Source organism: Crocuta crocuta, unplaced genomic scaffold, assembly GCF_008692635.1.
Source record: "Crocuta crocuta isolate KB4526 unplaced genomic scaffold, BGI_CrCroc_1.0 scaffold213, whole genome shotgun sequence".
NCBI lineage: Eukaryota > Metazoa > Chordata > Mammalia > Carnivora > Hyaenidae > Crocuta > Crocuta crocuta.
The window spans coordinates 3104794-3130823 of NW_027529442.1; the positions used below are offsets into that span (position 1 = coordinate 3104794).

Below are 26030 nucleotides of genomic sequence, written 5' to 3' on the forward strand. Positions count from 1 at the left end.
CCAGTTAGAGTCATGCAGTGTAATAATGCAGTGTAATAATAGAGGAAGAATCTTAATCCAGAAAACTGCATATGGACAGGGCACGAGTCAAATCCTCCCACTTGAGGGAAAATGCATTATTAGATGTTTGTTCTGGAGTACATCAAAGTGTGCTGTACATACCCCCATATTGCTCCATACTGGTTGCTATTTCCCAAAGATGTAAAGGACTAAAAAGAACAAAATGCTTTTCTTACAGAAAGAAAAGAAAAAGAATCTGACAGGGCAAAGCTAATACCAGGCTCTATTGGAGCTTTGCAAACCATGTCAGAAAATTCCTTACACCTAGGAGCCCTCTACTTCTCTAGGAAGGGGAATCTGAGACTGACCATCCGGCATTCTTAAGTCACAGCCGGGAACAGAGGTGACACTGAATCTGCCAGACATTTTCCAAGGGGATCTAAGATTTGCTAAGCAATTGTGGAAATTGCCAAATTTACACCCTGTAGGATTTCCTGTCGTTGGTCCTATAGGAGAGATGCCCCGTTGAAAAAATAAGAGGTTGAATACGTTTGGCAGGCTCAGGTGAAAACAGTTAAATAAGAGTCAGTAGTACCATGTTCTCAGGGTTTTCAAATATGCTGGTGTGCTTTGTGGGTCTCCAGGAGACGCAGGTGTAGGGTGGATGAGTGGGGTATACAGGTTTCCTAAACATATTTGGCCACAGAGAATTCTTCTCTCCAAGTGTGTCTCAAAGGCCCAGACCAGGAAATGGTAAACCATAGCCCACAGGACAGTTTCCTGTTTTTGAAAATCAAGTTTTATAGGAACACAGCCACACTTGTTCATTTGCCTTTTGTCTGTTTCTGGCTTCTCATGACAATGGTAGAGCTGAGTAGTCGTGACAGAGATTGTGCAGCTTGAGAAGCCTAAATCTTCACTCTCTGGCCTTCTATAGAAAGAGTTTGTGGACCCCTTGCCTAGACTCCTCTGGGACACACTGTGGGAAACATTAATTCCTAGGGGGTACCACCACTGGAGTCAGATACATAGTGCAAACATCACAGCCAGGTTTATATCCCCTTATTTCATATTTATCCTGTGCAATAAAACAAAGATTTCACTTCATAAAACATTTCTCAATCTCTTCCTCCCTCCCCGATGTGTATGGTTAGAAACAAGTACAGTGTCTGCACACTGTCCATGCTAACAATAAAAACTGTAAGACACCATTAATCCATTTCTGTATGACTGTCCAGCCATTTGAACCCAAACTCCGATGGTATCAAAAGAGGCTTCCTTACTTGACTGGTTCCCATGACTCCCGCTCAAAGCCCCTGTGAATGGATTGTGCAATTGAGGACTCCATCAAATCCACATATCTAACCACAAGTGGGGCAAACAGGTCTTGCAGGTGTTTGTGAAATTTTCCATTGCACAGATTATCTAAAACAGATAAGCAAAAGCTTGGTAAGAACCCACAGTCGCTTTATCAACATACAATGTACATACAGAAGGGATTATCTTCTCTATTAAATATACTATTTCTAGGGGAGGCAAAAAAAAAAAAAGCGTAGTGGGGGGGGTGGATAAAAGTACATGAATAGCACTGAAGCTGATACTTAAATCTGTGTGGAAGGAAAACAGAATTCAAAAACATTTTACCCATTTATTTTGTTCTCCTCAAAAGGAAAAACAATCACGCTCCTCGAAAAAACAGTCAAAACAATAATTGACAACTGTTTTTCAGGTTTTCCTTGCGCCCACTCCCCTTCCTCCCGCGACATTCCCAGAAAGAAAGAGTGTTCTGTACCCCTCCCCTCCTTCATCACTTCTTGGAAGGAAGGTTTATTTTGTGGCTATGTGTTGCTGTAAGATACCGAAACGCTTGGGGTGTTATTTAACTGGAAGTTGTTTTTCATCTAGAAAACATCTTTCAATAAAAATTGCAAAATGTGAAGAGGTTAAGTTAATTAGCTTGTTCCAAAGCAAATAAAACACATGGGCACGTGTCCCGCTTATCCCACAGCGCTTGGGTTCTTCTGCTTAGTGAAGAGAGGGCTTCCCTGCAAAGGACATTTGTTGGAAGAACGAGAATGGCCATGAGCTGTAAGCTGGTGGGTTTTCTTTAAGTAATAAGAAAACTATGAAGAGGTTTCACTAGCCTGTAGTCTGCCTGGGATGGAAGAGACATTTCATTCTCTATTTATGTATTTATCTACTATGGACCTACTTATCTGCACGCTACTTAGGAAAGCCAACCAGTCAAAGACGATACATACAATCAGTACGGAGAAAATCATTCAGCAGTTGAAACAGTGGAAAACTGTCCCATGTGTCTGGGGGCTGCACCTCTAACGCTGCATCCATGTCCACTGCAAAGAGTGACAGGAACGTCTCGGCATGCTCCACCATCAAGTCTGACCACCACGCAAAGGCCTTTGAAATTTGGCAGAAAAACAACAGACAAAGAGGCAATGAGCTTCTCTCTCCCACTGAAGACGTGAAGTCAAGCCCTCACTGGTCAAGATTAATGATGCATCAGCAGGATTTGGTGACTTTATTGTAAAAAGAACAGCGTTTTCCATACAGTTGGGCTTTTGCGTGTCCCAAGGCAATGCTTTTCGTAATTCCAGGCCTGCCTTCAAGAGTATTCTGATCTGCTGGTCAGAGGATGTAGCCGTAGGAATGGCAGACGTGGAATTTCTGTTCTATTTACAATAATCCAGTACATTTTGAGTCATGCTCCTTGTCACTGCTGTTGGCTAGCTCTTGCTCTAGGGTATTAGAATTTGGGAGTTTCTTCACTGTGTTTGTGGGTTTTCTGCTGGTCTAACTTGAAAATTTACAATTATTATTCACTTATACATATACATCTGGGCTTCATTGTCTGTGGTCTCATATAAGCTCAGCAACTCATATTTCTCTACACATAGGCAAGGCTACTCCTATTTCATACCAAGGCAAAGGAAACCATTGTTGCAGCTGTCACCAAACTCTTGAGTCAAAATCTGGTTAAGCAGGGAGCCTCTGGTTTTGCATCCTGTCTGTAGGAAAGATCAGGCTGACGCTGGGAAACACTCGGTAAGATCAGGACTTACTTTCTGGGGTTGGACACATATGTACATTGAAAACCAAAAAATATCAGTGAAGTAACTCATTTTCATGCACGTGGGTCTTTGGAAATCATTGTGCAGGGTCTCAGGGGCAACATTCGCATCGGACTAGGCCAGATGTGAATGCTATTCAAAGGCATGCATGCATGTTGACTAATCATTTCTGGCAGGGAGCATGCAGAATGGAGTGGCGGTGTNTCCATAAATGAAAAGAGTTTGTTCAATGGCCAAGCTCTTCTGTGATTAAATAGTTATTTGGGGGATATTCTAACAGCCACTAGGAGGCAGAATAGGGGTCCACCTCTCTTCTTTCATGAGATTTCATTTTACTTACTTCTCCTTTATCAACATGTGGCTGGTTTGCAAATTAAATGGAAAAAATCAAGTCATGGACCGTTCTACAAGGTCAGCTTGGCTGGAAATAGACACCTGCTGTTTCCATTTTAATTGACAGTAAAACCTCACTGACTCAGAGTAAGGAGAAAAGAGAGATGTTCATTTGTCCGTAAAAAAGCCTAAATTATGGGGTTTTCTAAAAAAGAGATATCATTTCACTGCTTTCAAATGCAGTCTGTAATTGGGCGCTGAAGTAAAAGGCGTTTGCTGGTTGCCATTCTCATAAATGTAAAAGTTTTTTACACTTCCAATAACCATAGACACATTGACGCCTAAAGTGAAGTCAAAGAGATAGACCCTTTAACGTCAGAGGTCCTGGGATAAAACTTGTGAGAAGAGCCTTTAGAATTTCCAGAGAAAGCTGGGATCGTGGCAAACATTCTACTTCAGAAAAATGAAAAGAGTCACATCTGTAGTTGAACTGCCACAAGCATTTGTGTCTGAATCGATGAGGTTTTATTGTAGTTTTCCTGCCTGGGCATGAGAGCCCTGGGGTGTGGGGCTGGCTCCACACTGACTACCTGGCTAACTCCGGCGGAGGAAGAAGTCCTCCGCCCCACTCCCGGAACTCTCCCAGCCACCTGTGTTTTAGGCAGAGACCTTCTAAATATTGGAACTTGCTGAAGTCCCACTCCCCCCACCCCAACCCTAGATGGTGAGATGACTCTCATGAATCCTGATGCAGGATATTTGCAAACTTCACAAAGACACACCAAATGTTGGCTGGTACTTCTTCATTAGTTATTTTATGAACTTTAGAGCGTCAGGGTGAGTCCAAGTAAACAGTTACTGGGAAGACGGAGTTGCCTACCCAGATATGATTTTTCTCTGGGATGACAGGAGGGGGAAAAAAAGGAAAAGAACAAAAAAAACCAATCCTAAATGTCTGAAATTACAAATTTCTTAGCCCAACCTCACGCCTGGTTCTTAACAGATTTATTTAAATGTTGCAAACCAGAGGCCCAAATAAGCACCCACTTCTACTATCTACAGAGAGTCTAGTCCCTCATTGGAATTTAATAATATTGAGCAATTATCTATCGTTGTTACATGAATAGGTATGTAGATAGTCACCCCACAAAGAACAATGACTACTCTGACATGAATTATCACTCTTGAAGTCTGGCAGACAAACTTTGGATTCTAGAGTGAAGATCATTTAAATATAATAGTTGTAGGAGAAATGAGGACCAAATCTGTGTCTGTCCACCAAGGTAATTCTTCCAGAACCCCTTCAGAAGGTTCTGGAGAAAAGATTCTGGCAAGGGCAGTCACAACCAAAAAGGCATGATCATAATTCCAATCAAATGAACAGAATCTGTGTGACTGGGTTGGGTAAGCCAAGCTTGAAAACTAAAACACACACACACACACACACACACACACACACACACAAAACCTACCAACTATACGTATCTTATGCTTGCTCATACAGGTGAATGCTATTTGGTACATGATTGAACTCAAAGTCTGTGGACATCCGAAGTCTTTGGAGATCTTTTTTTCAAAGATAATGAGGAGTTGTACTTTGGCTTCTAAATACTTACCCAGCGCATTTCATTATTTAAAGGCAAAGACGTATGCTTTGGATATACAGTCCACCACACTGAACACACTGTATATTTTGTTCACAAACTACATGTATATATGTACCCCTTTGTGTGCCACAATACATATATACATATACATACGTATACATAGAGAGAGATCGGAAAGGGGAAGCAATGATACATGTGAGCATTATTTGTGTGTGTGTGTGCCCGTGTATGGGAATAACTTCAGCTCTCAGAGCAGAATTAAGCTGAAATTAAGAAACAAATGTGACAACTACCACCATATCGTGCATGTGTGTATGTGTGATGTATTTCCAGCTGATGAGAATGTTTTCCCTCAGGGTATTTAGTTACTGTGTACTGGAATTAAAAATGATTCTAGGGATTGTTGTTTTTTGGTGACAGAGGCAAGTCCTACTTGTCACATTCATTTGTGTGGTGCCACCAAATGCCACAGCTGCACGGCCAAGATCCATGCTGAGGGTTTAGTGATTTTCTCGAGTTTATCTGAGCAATCAGAGAAGATGCAGGGTGTACTGGGCAGCAGGGAAAAAAAATCTTCATACTTCATTCTTGTCGGCAGCAAAACCTTGTCTCAAACATAGAGCAAATTCTACTTCCCTAGCTGTAGTCCAGGGAGCTCTCGACCCAGCTCTACCTTGAATTCAGCGGGGCAGTTTTAAAAATTACTAATGCTCATCTCCTCCCCATGAGATTCTGACTCATTAAGCTGGGGTGAGACCCTGGCATCAGCAAGTTTTAAGGGCCTTCCAGGTGATTGCTATCTGCAAGTGAATGCTCAGAACAAATGGTGGTGTCTTTCTGGACACTTCCACCTTGAAAAGAACCCCTTCCTTTCACATATCCTGTCTGTACCATTCACTTGGTACTTTCCACATAGGGTTTGTTCTTTCTCATGATCACATATTCATATATTTTGCTTCCTTAGCCATTTGCCCCTAATAATACAACAGCCAAGCTTTGTCGATGACTTACTCCATGCCTGGCATAACACCAGATGCCGTACTTAATGTGGACTTCCATCCATCCCCAAATGCTCATCTGAGATAAATTCTATTATTATCTCTCCTTTGCAGGATAAGAGATATTAAGTAACCAGGTTGCGATCAAAAAGCAAGGAGCAGGTAAAGCTGGAATTCAAACTCAAGCATCTTGTGACACAGAACCGGAGTTCCTGGCCACTCTGCACTGTATTGTTTGAAGGTCAAGACTACCTAATGTCTCCTTGTTCTTCCAGAAAGCACTGCGGTAGGTTGCCTCAGTGCTCAGCAGAAGGCAACCTTTGATCCATTAATGACATTCCGTGACTGGGTGAAATTACTAATTCGGGAAATGGTCCTGTACATTTCTCTAGAACTGAATCAGGTCTCCCAATTCCAAAGCATGCTGAAGTTTTCAGTCTACCTTCTAACGTTAGTAAATGAAAAGAGAAGTGGATTTACTTCTACCCTATTTATTTACACCAAATGGCTTTTCAATGCGTTAGATTAAAATATTTTTATGATGATGGTTATTAGGGCAGTTTAAGATGAAGATTAGCACTTACTGAAAAAACAGTGTTTTTTTTGGACAAGTAAAACTAAAAAAAAGTCTTCTTTGTAGTATCAGCTTCGCTTTGGTACCTCTTTTGAGTAATTTGGGAAAATATCCATCATTCCATCATGCCTCAGAGAATAACATGATTACAAATCAAGCATGTCTGTCAGTTTTCTTCTTCTTTTACCTAAAAGCACAGCAGGCCAGCTGTGACTGAGGAAAGCCGTCCCCTTTGTACCCAGGTCTTTAGAAAAGTGTAGATTTGGTTTGGCAGCATGGGGAAAGCCTCAGCATCCAAATCAGGCGAGGGCAGGTCAGAACCCCCATGGGGCTCTGGAGATGATTTGGTGGACACCCAGAAAGAACATACCTACCGTCCCTTAATCCCCCAAAAGGCCCCCAATATGAAAAAGATGTCCTCCAGGATGGAGTCGAAAAAAAAATTCTAGCGCAACTTAATTTCATATGTCAGGAGGTAGGTCCTAGTTTCCATGTTTGGAGGGAGTTGATTTGGCCCCTCTTCTCATTCCTGGCTGTGCACTGCTTGTATGAGTCAGTTATACTCACCCCAAGGGGTCTTCACCCCATTCTTAGGAGGTTTTCGGGGAAATCATGATTCTTTGGCACTCTCTCTATATATAAATACTGTATATATGATTCACATACAGACAGTTGTAGAGGAAGATTAGTATTGCTCTGGCTAGCTACTGGTTACTACGTTGGGTGATCATCTGCTGTGATAAAGGTTAAGTACAGACGAACGTAGGAAACTACAACAGGCTAAGGACAGGATCCAGGCAGGTAGGAGGCGCGTGTCGGGATGTAACTGCATTTGTTGTTAAGTAGATCACTCGCTTCATGCACGCACAAGAGAATCCCCACATTTACCCTGCCGTGGAGGGCCATTTCACAAGCAGTCCACTGGAAGTTGCTGTTACATTCCTCGGGTCAGTGTTAGAAAGCAGGAGCACCCAGGAAAAGTCCCAGTAGGAGACATGGTACTGAAAGGGCATGCACAAACTATGAGAGCAGGTGGCTGGCTCATTCGGCTTAGTCACATACCTCTTTTCCCTGTCACGATCAGCCATGATTGAGTGGAACAGTAGAAAAACAGGGAGGAAATTTAAATACGCAATCAGGCATTAGTCGGGACGATTGGATTTATGGTGTATTATATACTATTTAACTATACTGTCAATTTTCATGTATCATGGGAATGATCATTTTAAGTGCTTGAGAAATTGCTTTTATGGAATGCCTTGGTTCCCCTTTTGCTGTAGAACTGAATGGAGAGGAAGAGTGAAAATTAGTGCAATTTTCGAAAAGCTTATTTTAAGAGCAATTTTAAATCTCGGCTTTGAAACAAGAAGTGATAAAATAGTCTGACCATAGTGGAATCTTGGAATTTTTTTTGGAATGGTTGGGCTGTTTAAGTCCTTTGAGCTTTGGGATTTAGTTAGCCTTGAATTATAAACCCTTAGTTTATAATTGTTATCAAAATGATCATTTGACAGTGGTTCGTAAAAGGAAAAAAAGTAGGCTATACGTATTTAGATGTATGTTGGTGAATCGACAAGTTGAACAACACAGAATAATTTGCTTTCGTCACTGCGTTTAGGAACTTAGGTCATCCGAGATTTACAAGTGAGGGCTCTAGTGCGAGCAGAGTAAGTTACAGGGATAAATTTAAAAACATGGCCTGCGATCCACACAGCAAATAAAATAAGTAAAAACAACAGTGGTGGTGACAGCAACAACTACAAAAGACCAAAAAGTATCGTGGGTGTTCTGGATGATAACCATATGCTGCTAGAATACGTTATCTTTAAAATACACTCACCTCTTTTGCTCGTCGCTAGAAACATCTGAAAACTTAAAGCTGAAATATACAACATGCAGACACTTTTTGTTTGTCTTAAAATGACCTTCCAAGGGCTTCTCCTCGCAAAACTTCCACTTTCCTTCTCTTTACAAGGCCAGTTAACAGAACATGGGTGTTAAGGCATCTCGTTCGTTCGCATTGCTGGTAGGATGGGTTCTGCGCTTTCCCGCTAAGGGACGCCCAGAGAAACATCTTCCCACCACGCCCGCTCACCTCCGCGTGGTGCTCCTCATTCTGTTGGAGAACCTCAATGACTAGTTCAGCAAGACGGATTGTGTCTTCGAGCTTTTTGGCAGGAGTGATTAACCGGCCTACATTTTCTGTAGTACAAGAATTTGTGTTAAAATTCAGCGAGAGCTTCGGGCTAGTTTTGTGGCCATTAGAACTAGTGGATAAGACATTTCAAATAGTCACCAATTATTTTTTTAAAGTTTCATGCAAATGTTCAGTGCCACGTAATTAGTAGTGAGCAGATCATAAAGCCATTTTGTTATTATCACCATCCTCATGATAATACATGTTAAGAAAAAGCAGTGCTCCAGCTGCAAATTTTCATAGTAAGCTATATTAAGTTTATGACAGCCCATTTCAAATTTAGTGACAGTTTGTACACACGTTCTTTAAAGACAGCATAAATGTACTATCTCATCACTCTCTAGACTGTGTTCGTGCTACCTGAGGCAGGAATCTGACCCCTGAGTGCTGTGACCTTTGTTTCCTGGATTTGTCCCTGAACATTTGATACTTGAGCTTTGTTTTTCATTACAGGTCCACACGTCTAATAGGTATTGGAATGTTCATTTCGAACAAACAGAATCAAAGGTCTGGCTATTTGAAGTCGTCCAGGGAGGAAACTGCAAGCTCACGGACATTCCTGGGCTATTAGGTAAAAGGCAGGATAGACTCATTAAAAGGGCATTGGGGGTAGAGGACTGGATGAAGGGGTGGTAGTTTGTGCCCCTGGTTGGTAGGGCTGAAATTTTAGCAGGTGGGTGGCAACAATGTACTCAAAAACGGTTCTTTCTTGTTTCGTTTTCATTGTGTTGAAAGCACTGTGTTTTGATCTCACTCAAGAACAAATTGAACCCTGGTTGACAGGTGAGTCTTTTGTAGAGCTGGGTCATGAATGTTTGGCGAAGTCATTATGTTACCAAAAATGAGAAACTTTTTGTCCTGGGGGAAATATTTTTCTTTAAAATATAAAGATATCCCTAGCCAGTGAAATTGCTTGAATTTAACCAGTCTGGACTCACAGAGGATCCTCTATTTCATGTTTAAACTTTCTGGAGCCTAAGAATTCTTTGGAGCACACGGGTTCTAATGGCAGTAGGATCCATTAGTGTGAGTCCATAGCCAAGTGTATATGTGCACAAAATGACTGCCAGAACTTATTTTTATCCCTTTGTCTAAAGCAGATATGTTTTGACTTCAGGATCTTTTTCTCACTAGAGAAAAATCACTCAGTACTTCACAGGAAGGTTTTCTTGTTGCTTATGTTGTCGTTGTTGGGGGGGGGAGGGGAAAAAGATGAGGTTTAAACAAATAGATGATTGCTAACTTACAAAAGAAATTGGAAAGGGCCGAATAATTTTCCTTTGTACATTTGTTGGACAAGCAATGGACATCGATGATTAGTACTTTGGGATTTAATGATGAAAAACAAATTCAGTGAAGCACTGTACAAAAAGAGTATTTCAGCCAATGGAAATGAAGAACGGTAGATGGGGTTGGGGAAGACTGTTGAGGTGCTGAGAATTTCAGTCCAACAGGATCCGATGACTGGGCTTTCTGGATTCAGGCCAATGGGACATTCCATCGTTTGTACCGTGCACGGGTGGAAATGGCTGGATTGGCCTAGGACATGGGGGGTGGCAGGGGACATAAGTGTGCAGATCAGGCAGGGAATACTGACACTCAGGGTGAGGACGTGTGCAGAGTATAGGGTTGATAGCTCATTGCCTGGTCCAGAGCAATGACTTAATGGAGAAACAGTAACAAGATTGATTTCTGTGCTTTGGGGGCACCGGGCCCATTTATAATTTCATAAAAGGGCTATCATAATTCCATCAGTAGACTTTCAGGCATTTCTACAAACATACTGTGTATATATGTTTGAGTAATATGTGTAGAATGAGGTATTTGCATTTTGATAGTAAATATGCACAAGCTACTCTTTTTTATTAGTTGATATTCACATTTACACATCAATTTGCAAATTCCTCATCCTATGCTTATTACCCATTCGACACATACGCCCACATACACACACCACACACTTACATACATTTTCTAGTAACCAGACAAGCCTGCACATTAATACAAATCTGCAGGGGATCCCACTTGGGGCACATCTTTGAAATCTCTAGCTTTAAGAATAATGAACATGGTCCTTTTCGGTGGAATACTCACCGAATCCAGGGGAATTCTAGCTGTGTGAGACACACGGTACAGACATGAAGTAATTCCTACCAATATCTGTATGTACTTTTATTTAAAACCTGTGAAGGATCTTTATGTTTGGAGAAATCCAAGATGCTGAAGCTAGGACCACCTGAAGATTTGTTTTAATATGCAGTACTCTTAGATTGACTACGATATATATTGATAGATACACATAAAGTGTATATGTGCACGCAGCCATTCTATAAGTGTGTGCACATGTACACAGAAATGTGTATGCCTGATGTATATATACAAACAGTATGTTTAATAAAACCTTTTGCAATTTTACTTTAACATGCAACCATTAACATAAGCAGGTTAAGGATCCTTTAATCTAGGATGCTTGATCTTCCAATTAACCCATGGAGCAGATTTTCATTTACTATCAATTAGCTGCAATTCCATTATCTGTAGATCAAGCCACTTTGTTGAGACATGATACTATTTTCCTCTTCATTTGCATAGCTGACTAGCTAAATGGCAAAAATGGCACTAGACACAACTTCTCTAAGATGTTGTCTTTAAAGAAAATATTGTGCAAAATCCTCTAGCACGTCCTCCCTCCCGCCTCCCCCAGCAGAGGTCAAGGAAAAATTTGTGCTTCAACATGATTTTTTTTTTTGTCACTTCTGCTGTCTTGAAATGCACTGCAATATTCCTATCTCCCAATCATACTAGCTGGAGCACTGAGGTAGGGCAACTAGAACTATGATATACTTAGTAAACATTTCATACAACAGAATTGAAGCTCATAACATATAAAAAAAATCGTCATGCAAAATGTTATGCAACAATGTTATTTTGTGCTGACATTGAGGTTTGAAAATGTTGCATATGTCAGACAGAGCTAGAGACGAAAAAAATGTGGACATTTGGAAATCAATGCTCTCTTTCGACTGTCAAAACCCACAGTGTCAAACTCGAGAGCCCGAGCCTCAGCTCGGTGTTCCAAACCGAAGCAAAATTTCAAGAAGAAAAATGAACGGAAAAGCAAACTAAGCTAGAAAGCTGCTGAGTAAAACGAGGGTAGAAGTTTACAGTACTTGGTTTTGGCCTAGGCAGGCCTTTGAGCCTCTGATATAACATGCTGGTCTGCGTTTGGGTGGGTGGAGGAGACCCAGGAGGTGGCTGGGGAGCTGCTCGGGTAGATGAGGAGAGACGGTTAAAAAAAAAAAAAAGGTAGAGAGACAAAGTGACTTTTTTACAAAAGTGACAAGGAAGATGACAAACTCGGAAAAGAACAACCAACCAAGCAAAAGATACGAATGGAGGGCTGCTGCTTTCCAGGAGTCACTGCAACATTACAGAGGCATGACATTGTGTGACGAGGGACAGGACTCTTACCAGCGTCACCAGCACCACCCTACCGAGACACTCAGAGGCTGAACGCAAACACTGGATGCCCTGATCCAGATGGAGACACATGAATGGGGGTGGCAGCGTCATTGACAGAAAGAAGATACACTTTTGTTCAATGAAGAACGCCTCTATGTGAATAGCTGCTTCCTTTTTCCAATGATCGGACTTACAGATTCACAGCTGGAAGATCTAGCTTCTCCCCTTCAACATGCGACTTACCCTTCCTAGGCAACCTTACACCTTCTCCTTCAACCTCTCTGTGCTCGAGTCTCCTCAGCTACAGAGTGAGAATACTAGTATCTCTCTTATGCACCTCGCAGGGATGATGATAAGAGCAACGGAAACAATGCATGGGAAGATCTCTGCAAAGCCTAAGGTGCCTACGAATGTTTATTATTATCTCCGACATTGTGAGGAAGCAGGACTAAACTGGTTTACAAAAGCAGACGAAGGGCCATTATTAGTTCAAGGGAGCTAGGGAATATTCTTGCTCCCTTTGTGGAATTTCAACATGTCAAAATCTGTCATTTTTGGGGAGGGGGGGATGTGTGGTAGCTGATTGTTTCCAGCTCATTTAATTATTTTCAGTTTGGAATTCTCGTGGCTTTTATATTGTGGGTTGAATCATATATAAAAACTTGCCAGCTTATCAAATATGTTACTTGCTATTCCAAATGTTAGAATACTGTAATCAGCACTTGACCCATCTGTCATGTGGTTTACGATATCAGCAGAGCAAACATCCTGTGACAATAGCCTCTCCTTCAATACACGCACAGAGCACTATCAGCTTCTACAATTCTCTCTCTTTAATGAGTGTCTCATTAACCTTAGACCTGCTCCTTTTTAATAGTTCCTCATTTATAAAGCAATCTGTATGGTGAGGGGGGCACATTCCATTGCCAAGTTTGCTTCTTGGTTTGCTTGCATTTTCAACTGAGAAAATGCATTTTACTGCAGGCTTATAGGAAATGTAATCCTAGCAATATTAATAAAAATTAAAAGAAATAAGGATAAATAGACTGTTCTGCTGAAACCATCTACTAAAAGCAGGGACCGATGAGTCTTTTAATTGTGAGGCCACCTCAATGTTCTGAATGCAGGACTAAAAAAAAAAATATTTACCAGTCTCTCCTCTTCTATAAATCTTTTGTTTGCAAAAGATTGTGCATAAATAGAATTTGGAAAAAATCAGTTTTGAATGAAAGCTATTTAAAGGAAGGCAACTAGGGATCCTTTCTTTATATATATATAAAACACTCTGTATTTTAATATTTTGTTAAAGTCTGGTTTTTCTCCTCCAGCTGTGCTGAAAGTTAGGTACATCTCTGGTAACACACCCTCATGGCCTTTCCAATGGATGTGTGTTACCTGAGTGTGTAATTCTCATGGCAACTTTTTACTCTCCTCACCCTGATAGCTGAACCTACGTAGAGAAATACCTGACCTGGTGGTTTATGAAACAATGAAATGTCCCTGGGCTGATCTATAACCCGCAAGGCAGCAGAGACACATTTCAGCTCAGTGGGGTCTTGACGAGAATTCGTAAAGGGATTCCCTCTTGCCAAGTGCCTGTCCAGAATTCTGACAGTGAGGTTTGCCACCAGACAAAAACAAGCTCCCTATTTTTTTCCCCCACAGAGCAAAACAAAAACATCATACCTTGGTTTCCAACTTCATTTACCCAATTACCATTGCTCATGTTTACACAATTAAATCTGCTTGGCTTCCAGAGAGAGAGTTAAATGTGACTGCAGGAAAACAAAAAGAGAATTCCTCCGCACGCTCAGCTAAGCCAAGGAAGAGAAGCCATCCAGGAGCGAGAGACACTCCAATTAGCCCTTAAATAACCTGACCATTTCTGCTTCCAGCGAGCGCACTGCCAGTCCTGAAATATCATATGAGAGATGGATATGGTTGATGGAAAACTCACTTGCTACCAAGTTCCAGCCGATTGATGTGTTGCTGCAGATGACAGTGGTAGTATTATGCTATCACTGGAAACAACTAGCCCGTAGCAGTCTGCTATGATTTGGGAGCTGGGGAGGCCAGAGCTAGTGTAGGAACAGAGTAAGCAGATTGGAGACATGTCCTGCTTTCCAGAGTACCTTGCCTCTCTAAAATGATCACTACATGGACCCTATATTGAATGCACGTTCACAATTCCACATGATCTCTTCAGCGAGGCTATCATTAAATATGCTTGATGTCTTACACCTTCATCACTCTCATTCACAAGATTTCTTCTCTAGCGTAGTATGAAGTATATGGTAATAAAGAGGTGGGTGAATCATGGATCACTGTCTCTACTCTTCATTGTAGCCATTTAGTGTCTCCCCTCTAAGGACATGGATGGCATGGCCGATCCATTCTACCTCCAAAGTACCGCCTGATTTTACCTCCCACTGAATGACGTCACGTGCCCACACTCCTGCCAAGGGGAGAGGCATGCAATTCATCTCATCATCGCCACCTCAACTGTTGCCAATGACTGTCAGCCTGCCTTCAGAACCTCTCCTCCTCTGAAGTTCATTGTCTATGCGGCAGCCAGAGTGACCTCATAAAGCACATATCTTAGCCTGTCATAGTCCTGCTCGGAAGCCTTCATGAGATTCCTTCATAGCAAGAGTCATACCTTCCTATGTCCTAACAAAGAGAGCGCCTTCATAACAAAGGTCCACCTCCTCTGTTGATACCTCCAGTGAGCACATACGGCCCTTAAAAAGAGCAAATTATATTCACTGTCAGTCTCTCCCTATCCCTATTGAATTCTGTACTTCTCGGAACTAAAGCAGTACCTAACCCAGGGCAGGTCCTCAAGTACTGCTGGAAGGAGATCCTCAGTGGATTCTGCCCAATGCGGTGCTTTCATGGAAAAACAAATACTCTGTAGCTGCAAATGCATATAAACCATACAGTACCTTTATCTCTTAGCAAAAGCCTCTGGTTACTTAACAAATATACTAAACTGAACTGCTGAATAGTAAGCAGCATAACCGAAGCTTCGAAACCAGAGAACAACTTTGGGTGTCTTGATGCAATTAAAAATGATTGAAGATAATTTTACATAATTTTTATTTAAATGACACCATCTCAATAAGGAACAAATCATGCTATTATAATCTGTTTCTTCTCTAATTTGAAGATAATTTTACATAATTTTTATTTAAATTACACCATCTCAATAAGGAAGAAATCATGCTATTATAATCTGTTTCTTCTCTAATCTTTGTACCCCAAATCAGGCTTCGTCCTTAAGACTGAACAGTTGTGCCTAAGAAAAATGAACTGAATTCTGGACAGACACAGTAGTGGACATCTGTTACTCTTGTATGTACTGTCAACTCCCTCAGGAGAACTGCCTCTTTACGTGGTTCTGGCAGGAATGTCCAGCAATAACTCCTACAAAGGCAGTCATGTGACCCAAGCCAGGCCAACCACAGCACCCCACATCGCCCTGGGCAATATGATTGGCTCAGAGATGAACATGTCACTCAAGCTGAGCCAATGAGGCCCTTCTCTGGAATATTAGACAATTGGCTGGAAAGGCAAATTCTTTTCCCTCTGGGGTCATTCACTAGGATAAAAAACTGGTGCTATCTATAACCATGGTGGTCTCAATCCCTCCTATCATGACTACCGGTTACATTAAAGAAGACTGTCAGCAGCTGGAAAGATCAAAACACACTAAAATGTCTTATTCCTGAGTCCAGTTCCAGCATGCATTTCTTAGCTATGTGGGGGCAAGAATTCTCCATCCTTGATCAAGCTTTTTGAGTTATTTACTTTTGTTTTTTGTGGGGTTTTTTGTGGGATTTTTTTGTCCCTTACTATAGCAGGAACCCTGATTTAATAGTACTATGAAATATTCATGCAGTCCCCAAATAGGCTTTTATGTACATGATCACAAGCTCACTGGGGCAGGATGCTGAAGCATCTGAAAAGATGATCAATAGAAGTAAACACTTCAGCAAAGAGAGGGAATACTCCAGACAGATCTTCTGTGGAACCAGCCCTTGACTTCCAGGATGTCTCTTCCTAGGAATGCGTCAAAGACCCTGGCTTAGGTAAAATCTCCTTGTTCTGCAGTCCTGTAGTGCCTTACATTTCCTTTTACCATAGTTGGCAGAATGCAATTGCGTGTTATATGCTTGTGTTCTCTACCTTATCATAAGCTCCCAGGTAGGGACGGTGACTGCTTTTGCCCATTGTTCTGGTGCCTGGCAGAGCTCCTGAAATTAGTGGGTGTTTAACAAATATATGTAGAGCTCTACTGCAATGTTTCATTTTGACATTTATGATAAAAGAATGAATCAACTGCCCTGTAGATTCCACTGACATCCCAACTGCAATCCCTGGATCGGCAGTTTCAGCATCATGTAGGAGCTTGTAAGAAATGCAGATTTCCAGGTCCCAGCAGAGACTTACCAAATCAGAATTTATGTTTCAACAAGATCCTCAGGGAATACTGAAGTTTGAGAAGCATTGATTTATATCCCACTTCCAAAATCAAATAATACATCTACACTACACATTTGGATTTAGAAGTTTCCTTTTAAAGAAAATAAAGATTAACAGCTAATATACATAATGCATATTTACCATGTGCCAGGAAGTGTGCTAAAAGCTTTGTTTGGGATATGTGTTTTGATCTTTCCAAAAACCTTTGAGGGGAAGGAATCGTCATCAGCCCCTTTTATAAAAAATAAAAATGAAAACACTCATTGTGATTTAACTTTTTGGTGTCACAAATCCTGAGTGCTCAGGCTGGTTCTGAAGTAGTGTTTTCTTGGAGCTGCACATAAAAGATGCTACGAGTGCTGGCCACTAGGGGTGCCTCAGTGGCTCAGTCGGTTAAGCGACCAACTCTTGGTTTTAGCTCAGGTTATGATCTCACAATCTGTGAGTTTGAGCCCACACTGGGGTCTGTGTTGGCAGCGTGGGGCCTGCTTGGGATTCTCTCCCTCCCTCTCTGCCCCTCCCCTGCTGTCTCTGCCTTTCTAAATAAATAAATAAATAAATAAATAAATAAATAAAAAAAAACTCAGGTTACTTAATGGATTGTGGGTGGGACCATTATCTCTTGACGGACAGGTAAGAGAGCCTAGGGGTGGGATGGGAGTTCCTGAATACATGCAGGACCTTGGACCTATAGGGAGTTTGACTGGAAATAGGAAAAGATACAGAATCTCAACCCTATGGAATCTGCTTGGCAGTCCTCTGGATGCATCGGGCCTGCTCTACCATGTTTCTGTCAATTGCAGAGAAAAACAAGTCCTTAGTTGTTTGGCAATCTTAGAGCATCTCCACTGCCCTCAGGAAGCCTTCATAATGAAAGGATGTGGGCAATGATCGAGTCCCAGAAAGGGCTGCTCTGTGTTTTGTTTGTTTGTGTGTGTGCTGTGGTCTTCCTGGATCAAAAATTGTAGAGACTTTTGAACTTGGCCACTGAATCAATGGAGATTGTTCAAGCTGAAAGGGCTGCAGGGTAGAATAAAACAAAAAGGGATGGTGTTTGAATTTAGAAAGATCTGAGTTCAATTCCTGCTTGAGGAAGTCACTTATCCTCTCTGAATCTATAAAAGGGGTAATAATAAAGCCTTATTTATAAGACTCAGGGAAAGACTGAATTAGATCCTCTATGTAAAGTCCTTAGCATTGTGCCTGGGTCCAAAGGTGGACTGGCTGGCTGGCTGGCTGTCTATCTGTCTGTCTGTCTGTCTGTCTATCTATCTATCTATCTATCTATCTATCTATCTATCTATCTTTCTATCTAATTTTATAAATCCTTGGCATATTTGCAGGAAAAAATTGTTTTATTTCANACCTATGTGCCCCTCCATTCAATTGTTTCTAAATATCCAAGGTGTCACTGACAGGTTAACAGTTTTAGAAAGTCAGGTCCTTTATTTACCCCACCCTGGGCTCACTCTCCTAATTAACCCCTCCACCCCAGATCCTTACCTAAAATGTGTGATCTGATTTTCCAACAGAACCCGGAGTCTCTCTTTGATTTCTTCAAAACGTTCCTTCTCTTCAACAGTCACGGTTCCGATTCCATCAGGCCTGAAAGAAGACATGTCATGAAGTGACGGGAACCTCACACACGGACAGCATCAAATCACATCTCCAGCAGGAGGAAACTGTCCGATTTGGAAGAACAATTACAATGATCGATGTGACCTTAGGAGAAATCCTGCTTTTCAGAGCTGGCTACTAAAGGGCATGGGGTATTCTGAGGTTATCTTTTGGAGACATTTGTAGTACTGTCACTCATTTATTGTGAAATGGTAAAATGTACAAACTGGTGGCTAAAAAGTCCAATTTCTAGACTTTTTGTTTGGTTCATAGCTTCTTAAGATTTTTGAACTATTTGCCAGAATGCTTAAAAGTTTATTTATTTATTTATTTACAGTGGGGGAGAGGGGCAGAGAGAGAGAGAGAGGAAGGCGGGGAGGGAGAGAGAGAGAGGGACCAAGTAGGCTGTATTTGCCAGCATTTAAAAAAAAGTTTATTTAGTTATTTAGAGTGTGGGAGAGGGTCCGAGAGAAGCAGGGAGAGACAGCTAGAGAATCCCAAGCAGGCTCTACATGGTCAGCACAGAGCCCGATGCAGGGCTCGAACCCATGAACCACAGATTATGACCTGAGCCAAAGTTGGATGCTTAACTGACTGAGCCACCCAGGTGCCTCAATTTGCAGCAATTTTTAAAGTTAGGAAATTTTATAACACAATTCTTTTGAAATTTTGGAACAAATGGTATTAATTGGTGAGTGACAAGTAATAGCTTCTTTTTTAGCAGGGGCAGGCACTTACCTGTCCACATCTCTAAATTATATTAAATATCTCTCTTGTAGGCACTTAGGTTCAGGACCCCTGAATTATGCATACAAACTTCTACAAACAACAGATGCCTGGTAAATATCTGTCTGTCTTGGTGTTAAATGTTCCTAAGGGACTCAATATCCAGCTTATAATTACAGATGTTCAGATTCACTTAAGCACTCATGTACTAAGTGAATAATAAATTACAAGACATTGTGGAAAGTAAAAGACATTGATGAAAGAAATTAAAGAAAACACAAATAAGTGGGAAGATGTCCTATATTCATGGATTGAAAGGATTGTGTTAAAATGTCCATACTACCCCAAGCCATCTATAGATTCAGTGCAATCCCTATCAACACTCCAGTGGCACTGTTTTTTACAAAAATAGAAAGAAACAATCCTAAAATGTGTTTGGAACCACAAAAGACCCAAAGAGCCAAAATAATCCCGATGAAGAACAAAGTTGAAGACATCACAATTCCTGATTTCAAAGTTTATTACAAAGCTATAACAATCAAAACAGTATGGTACTGGCATGAAAACAGATGCACAGACCAAAAGAACAGAACTGAGAGCCCAAGAAATAAACCCTGCATACATGGTCAACTAATATTTTTGAGAGAGGAGCCAAGATAAACAATGGGGAAGAATAGTCTCTTCAATAAATGATGTTGGGGAAAACTGAATATTCACATGCAAAAGAATAAAATTGGACTCCTATCTTGCACCACTAAACAAAATTAACTGAAAATGGATTAAAGACTTAACTTTAAGACTTGAAACTGTAAAAATCCTAGAAAAAAAGCACAGGGTAAAAGCTCTTTGACATTGGCCTTGGCAAGGATTTTTTTAAATATGAGACTAAAAGTAGAAGCAACAAAAGCAAAATAGACAAGTAGGGATACATTAAACTAAAATATTTCTGCACAGCAAAATAAAAAGATAACCTATAGAATGGAAGGATATACTGGCAAAGTGTCTATCTGATAATGGATAACAGAAATACAGAAGTCATAAAACTCAATAGAAAAATCCAAATCATTCAATTAAAAAATGGGCAGAGACTTGAATAGCCAAATGGACTTGAACAGTCTTCCAAAGAAGACATACAAATGGCCAAAAGATACATAAAAACATCACTCATCATCAATGAGTGCTTTTGAGACAACATGGATGGAATTTGAAGGCATTGTGCTAAGTGAAATAAGTCAGACAGAGAAATGCAATTCAAAATCACAGTGAGATAACACCTCCCACCTGTTAGAATGAGAACAAGAAGACAACAGGTGTTGGCAAGGATGTGGATAAAAGGGAACCCTCATGCACTGTTGGTGGGAATGCAAACTGGTGCAGCCTCTGTGGAAAACAGTGTGGAGGTTCCTCAAGAAATGAAAAATAGAACTATCTATCTAGTAATTCCACATCTGGGTATATACCTGAAGGAAAGGAAATCACTATTTTGAAGACATATCTGCACCCCTGTGTTCACTGCAACGTTAGTCACAACAGCCAAGAGATGGAAACAACCCAAGGCTCTGTTGATGGATGAATGGATAAAGGACATGAATGGGTAAATATATATATGATGGAATCTTTTTTATATGATGGAATAGTATTCTTTCAAAAGCATAAAAGAAGGGAAATCCTGCTTTTTGAGACAACATGGATGGAATTTGAAGGCATTGTGCTAAGTGAAATAAGTCAGACAGAGAAAGACAGGTGCTTCATGCTCTCACTTACACGCTGAATCTGAAAAAGTTGTACTCCTATGAATACAGAGTAGAAGGGTAGTTGCCAGAGCCCGAGGGCTGGGGGAAACCGGGAGCTGTTAACTAAAGAGTACAAACTCCCAGCTATAAGATGAGTAATGTACAGTGACTACAATGAAGAGTACTGTATTTATATACTTGAAAATTGTTAAGAGAGTAGATCTTAAATGTCATCACCCACATTAAAAATGATAATTATGTGAGGGGATGTAGGTGTTAACTAAGCTTGTAATAATGGTGATTTCACAATATATATGTATATCAAATCGTCATGTTGTATACCTTAAACTGATGCAGGTTATATGTTAATATCTCAGTAAAGCTGGGGAAAGAGATAAAAACCCCATGTGATGCTTTTTGATGCTAGTGAACTATTGGTCATTTTAATAAAAAGAAGGACCCTAGCAAAAATAAGCGAATTTCAGTTTAAACCCAGTATTCTCATCTTTCTAAATCACCATTAGGTTTCCACACAATTTTCCCATTTGCTTTGGACCGTTCAAGTTGAAAATACAAAGGGAAGTTGCATATTTATAACCCAAATTTATCTGTGCCAAATTAGACGTAGGATAATCTGACCCATTCAAAGACTTCAGCTTCCCAGATCCTATAGTGACTTGTTTTGACTACTGGCTGAGCCAGTTTGCAGATTGGTGTGTCACCATGAAACTTCTATTGGAACATTCTTCAGTTTGCAAATGCAAGTCATCTTGAGACCAAACAAATGGTCTTATTTATAGGCCTTCTCAAGGATCCAGCATAAGTTGGGAAAATCCTGTATACTAGACCAGTCTGACTGCACAAAAGACTTGGCAAATGACAGCAATGTACCTCCTGTTAGGGGTTAATTGGTCAGCTTCCCTTCTTTATAAATACTAAAAATTCCCCACTTGGAAAAAAAAAAAAAGAAATAACAAGAAAATGTCCCCTCCCCCACATTATAAAAAAAACCCCTAAACAGGAAAATTCTATAAAAATCCAGTTCTTCACACTCACCTGAACTTAAAGGAAGAAGGCCAAATGGTAAATATCAGGTAGGATGTTGGAATATGAATATGTCTTTATTTTCATATTTTCTAGATAAATCCTAAGTGTTAATTTACAAAGTTTATTTAAATTCTTTTTCAAAGATTTTTTTTCAGTAATCTCTACCTCTACATCCAACGTGGGGTGTGAACCTAAAACGCCAAGATCAAGAGTTGTATGCTTTATTGACTGAGCCAATCAGGTGCCCCTATCTAAAATGTTTTACATACGAAATGTCCATATGTAAATCTCTCCATATGTGAATCTGTAGATACGTCTGAGGATGAATTCATTGGCCACCACAAAATACAGTTGATTTTTTTGTGTGTGTGGTAACTTCTCATGTGTATAATCTACAATTTTCTTTAGCTGTAGTTTTTAGATTTAGATTTTGTTTTATCCGATTGGCATGTACGCATACTCGATTTGGGAAAATGGGAGCCGTTTCTAGCATTTTGTTTTTTAGCAGGGATTAGCCCAGAGATAAACGCTATTAAGTATAATTTACAAATCAGAAAGGGGCTTACAGATCACAGGAGAAAGGATTTAACATGGGCAGCACAGAGATGCATGTGGCTATTTTTAGGAGATAAACTTCCCCGAAGAAAATCCTTCCTTCCTTGCTCAGCAAGACTTCTAAGGCAATTATTAGGCAATAAGAAAGTAACTTTTAGATTGGTGTTTGAGAAGATAAAAACTAGGCATTTAGGGTGCGTCTGGCCTTCTCAGTTAATCCTCACTACAAAGGGTATTATTACAAACATAAAATTTCGATTATGTTTCTTTCCCTTTTGTTCTGATGATTGTGATTATTTAAGGTATCACCAGCTGCCACTTCCCTGACAACCTCTGACTACTTTCTCAACACGATTAATCTCACTATTGTAAAAAAGTAAATGACTAAAAAGTATTGTTGTAGTCTTTTCTTTTTTTTAATGTTTATTTATTTTTGATAGAGAGACAGAGCATGAGCAAGGGAGAGACAGATAGGGAGACAGGGAGACACAGAATCTGAAGCAGGCTCTAGGCTCTGAGCTGTTAGCACAGAGCCCGACTCAGGACTTTGAGTTGTGAGATGATGACTCGAGCCGAAGTCGGCTGCTTAACCGACTGAGCCACCCAGGTGCCCCAGTCTTTTCTTAAATTTGCTTCTTGGGGCACTTGGGTGGCTCAGTCCATTGTCTGACTCTTGATTTCAGCTCAGGTCATGATTTCACATTTCGTGAGATGGAGCCCTGTGTCGGGGGGCTGTCAGCACAGAGCCTGCTTGGGATTCTCTCTGTCTGTCTCTCTCTCTTTCTTTCCCATTTGCACTCTATCTTAAAATAAATAAACATTAAAAAATTTGCTTCTTAATTGTCTATGTCAGTGCAAATAGTTTTAACTTAAAATAAATGAAACTAACTTTATGTCTGTAAGGAAAGTAGTACAGAATTGGCCAACAAAAATAGGTGATTTAAAAAGTCATGATTTTGACATTGAATGCAAATTTCTTTGTAACTGCCAGAATTCCTCTGAAATGGTACTGGGGAGAGACGATGTAATTTTACAAACTGAGAAAGAGACATGCAGGAATAATACAATTTGTTAAAGATCACAGGTTATAACTCTCAGTTGAAAAGTAAAAATATCCTTTTTTTGTTTAATTTCACATCTTTTTTTTAAGTTTATTTATCTGAGAGTGAGCAAGCATGTGGGCGGGGCAGAGAGAGAGAGAGAGAGAGAAAGAGAATCCCAAGCTGGCTCCACAATGTAAGCTCAGAGACCCAGGAGGGGCTCGAACTCATGAACCATGAGATCGTGACCTGAGCCGAAATCAAGAGTCGGTTGCTCAAATTCTGTCAAATATCAATTTCTTTTCTGTTGACCCCTGTAATTTGTCAATGTATTATACAGGCTTAGATTTCTATAGGATTTGTTTTTCACATCAGGATCACCAATTGCGGGTTTGGCTTTTGGCTTTGTCCAGCAAAGCCGAGGACAGCAGAAAGGATTACTCAAGACTCCACGAGTCAAGAGAGGTGAAAGGGAGGCTAATGGAAGTCTCTCCTAGCTGCTCTCAAGTTCCTGTATTTATTCAGCATAAATTATAGGGAAAACATTGCGTAATATGACAGTGCCTACAGACCAGTAACAAGTCTAGAAAGCATGCAAAAAGACAAGGTGTTCCCAAGACTACAAAAGAGCAGATGCCTAAAGCAGGATGGAGAACAAGATAGATATTCCATAGATAATATGGTCTAAGGAATCCATGAGCACAGGCAGGACACAATCCCTAAACACACATTAACTAGACACTGGTCAGCTGTTTTCGGCATGGCCAGAAATCAGTGTAATGGGTTCCCTATCATCTCCTTAGCCAGGACGTAGTTATTTGATTTCCCACAGATTTCTATGGAGCTACTAACTGAAAATCCTGGCTCAATATTTTGGGGAACACTGTTCTCACAGAAGCCATAGAATACTTTGCCTAGAGTAATGTTCCTCAAACCTAAGCATGCTTCAGATTACCTGGAGGATGGGGCAGAGGGTTTGCATTTCTAACAAGGTCTCTGATGCTGCTGGTTCAGGGAGCCCACTTTGAGAATCTCTGCTTTAGATCAAGAAAATATTTTGTGGGTATGTTTGACTCAGGATTCCCAATTTCCCTTGGATTGGAGGGAATCTGGAACCAGAGATCTTCTCCAAGTAAAAGGGTCCACTTATAAAGCTACGATCCCGGGGTGCCTGGGTGGCTCAGTCGATTGACTACGTGTCCGATTTCAGCTCAGGTCATGATCTCGCGGTTTGTGAGTTTGAGCCCTGCATCAGGCTCTGTGCTGACAGCTCGGAGCCTGGAGCCTGCCTCGGATTCTGTGTCTCCCTCTCTCTCTCCCCCTCCCTCTCTCAAATATGTACGCTCTCTCGCTCTCTCTCTCAAAAATAAACATTCAAAAAAATGAAAAAAAAAAAAAGATACGATCTCTTCTGGAAGTGGTGTTTGTGCTGTTTCAAGGTTCTATCCCAAGTAGTACTGGTTGCACAATAAGTAGAGGAACTATACTGGTGTCTCTCAGAAGCCCTGCTTGTGTGTGTGTGTGTGTGTGTGTGTGTGCGTGTGTGTGTTTTCTTTTCTTTTCTGGAAACATTTGGAGGTGATTCTATAATTGTTATAAAACTGGCTTTGCACATTGTTCCTTTCTCCATACTTTTAACACTTAAGGAGTCACAAAGAACGAGAGAAATGGGATAAAGCTGGATTTTCAATTCCAAGCTAGCAAATCCCAGGCTGAGATGTGTCTGTACTCAGAACATGCATTTATAAGAACCCTGAATCTCTCACCCTCCTGTGTCCTGAAGGGTGTATTTTCTGCCTTCTTGTTTTTTGGGTTCTTAGCACCCACTGTCACTTCTTAACACCTGAATGTCTTTTGGAGGAATGACCTTGGCCACACTGTGGTACTCATGGGAGGAAGAAAACTGGGGTTCTGTTTTCTGCTATTTATACTGACGGCCTTCCCACAAGCCAGTTCCTCCCTTTCATGGACACTGTGCATGTAAGGTGGACTATGACCTAAGCTCAGCCAACTGGACATACTTTTCTGGAACCTTTATGTTGAGTAAATAATGCAAAGCTAGAAGGAACGGGTGGAATTTGCTCACTCTAGCAGCTGTACCCTGAGCAGACAGACTGTCCTCATAGGTTAGGAGTTCTTCATCTTTGGCTGTACTTTGGAACCATATGAGAGCTTTGAAGGTCTCATCCTCAAACGCTGATTCAATTAATCTGCATGGAGGCCTAGACATTCTCACTTTTAAAGCTTCCCAGGTTATTCTAATGTGCTATCAAGGGTTGAGAACTACTGCTTTTGTCCTATATCCTACTTTTCTGTAGCTTCCTTTTTTTTTTTAATGTTTATTTATTTTTGAGTGCAAATGGGGAAGAGGGAGAGAGAGAGGAGGAGACACACAATCTAAAGCAGGATCTAGGCTCTGAGCTATCAGCACAGAGCCTGATACAGGGATTGAACTCACAGACTGCAAGATCATGACCTGAGCCGAAGTCGGACGCTTAACCAATTAAGCCACGCACGCGCCCTCTATAGCTTCCATGTTTCCAGTTTTCATCTCATAAACTTAGATG

General features: G+C 40.8%; 1 protein-coding gene across 1 annotated transcript in view; it reads right to left on the reverse strand.

Annotated features, from left to right (window-relative positions):
- CADPS (calcium dependent secretion activator) overlaps positions 1–26030 on the reverse strand; it is a 461448-nt gene that overhangs the window by 94017 nt on the left and 341401 nt on the right. The window contains exons 14-20 of the mRNA XM_077760230.1: positions 18249–18350; positions 14920–15001; positions 14218–14275; positions 8697–8803; positions 3430–3450; positions 2262–2418; positions 1284–1425 (exon numbers count right to left, since the gene is read on the reverse strand). Coding sequence (XP_077616356.1) covers positions 1284–1425; positions 2262–2418; positions 3430–3450; positions 8697–8803; positions 14218–14275; positions 14920–15001; positions 18249–18350 — 669 coding nt within the window. The remainder of the gene's footprint in view (positions 1–1283; positions 1426–2261; positions 2419–3429; positions 3451–8696; positions 8804–14217; positions 14276–14919; positions 15002–18248; positions 18351–26030) is intronic.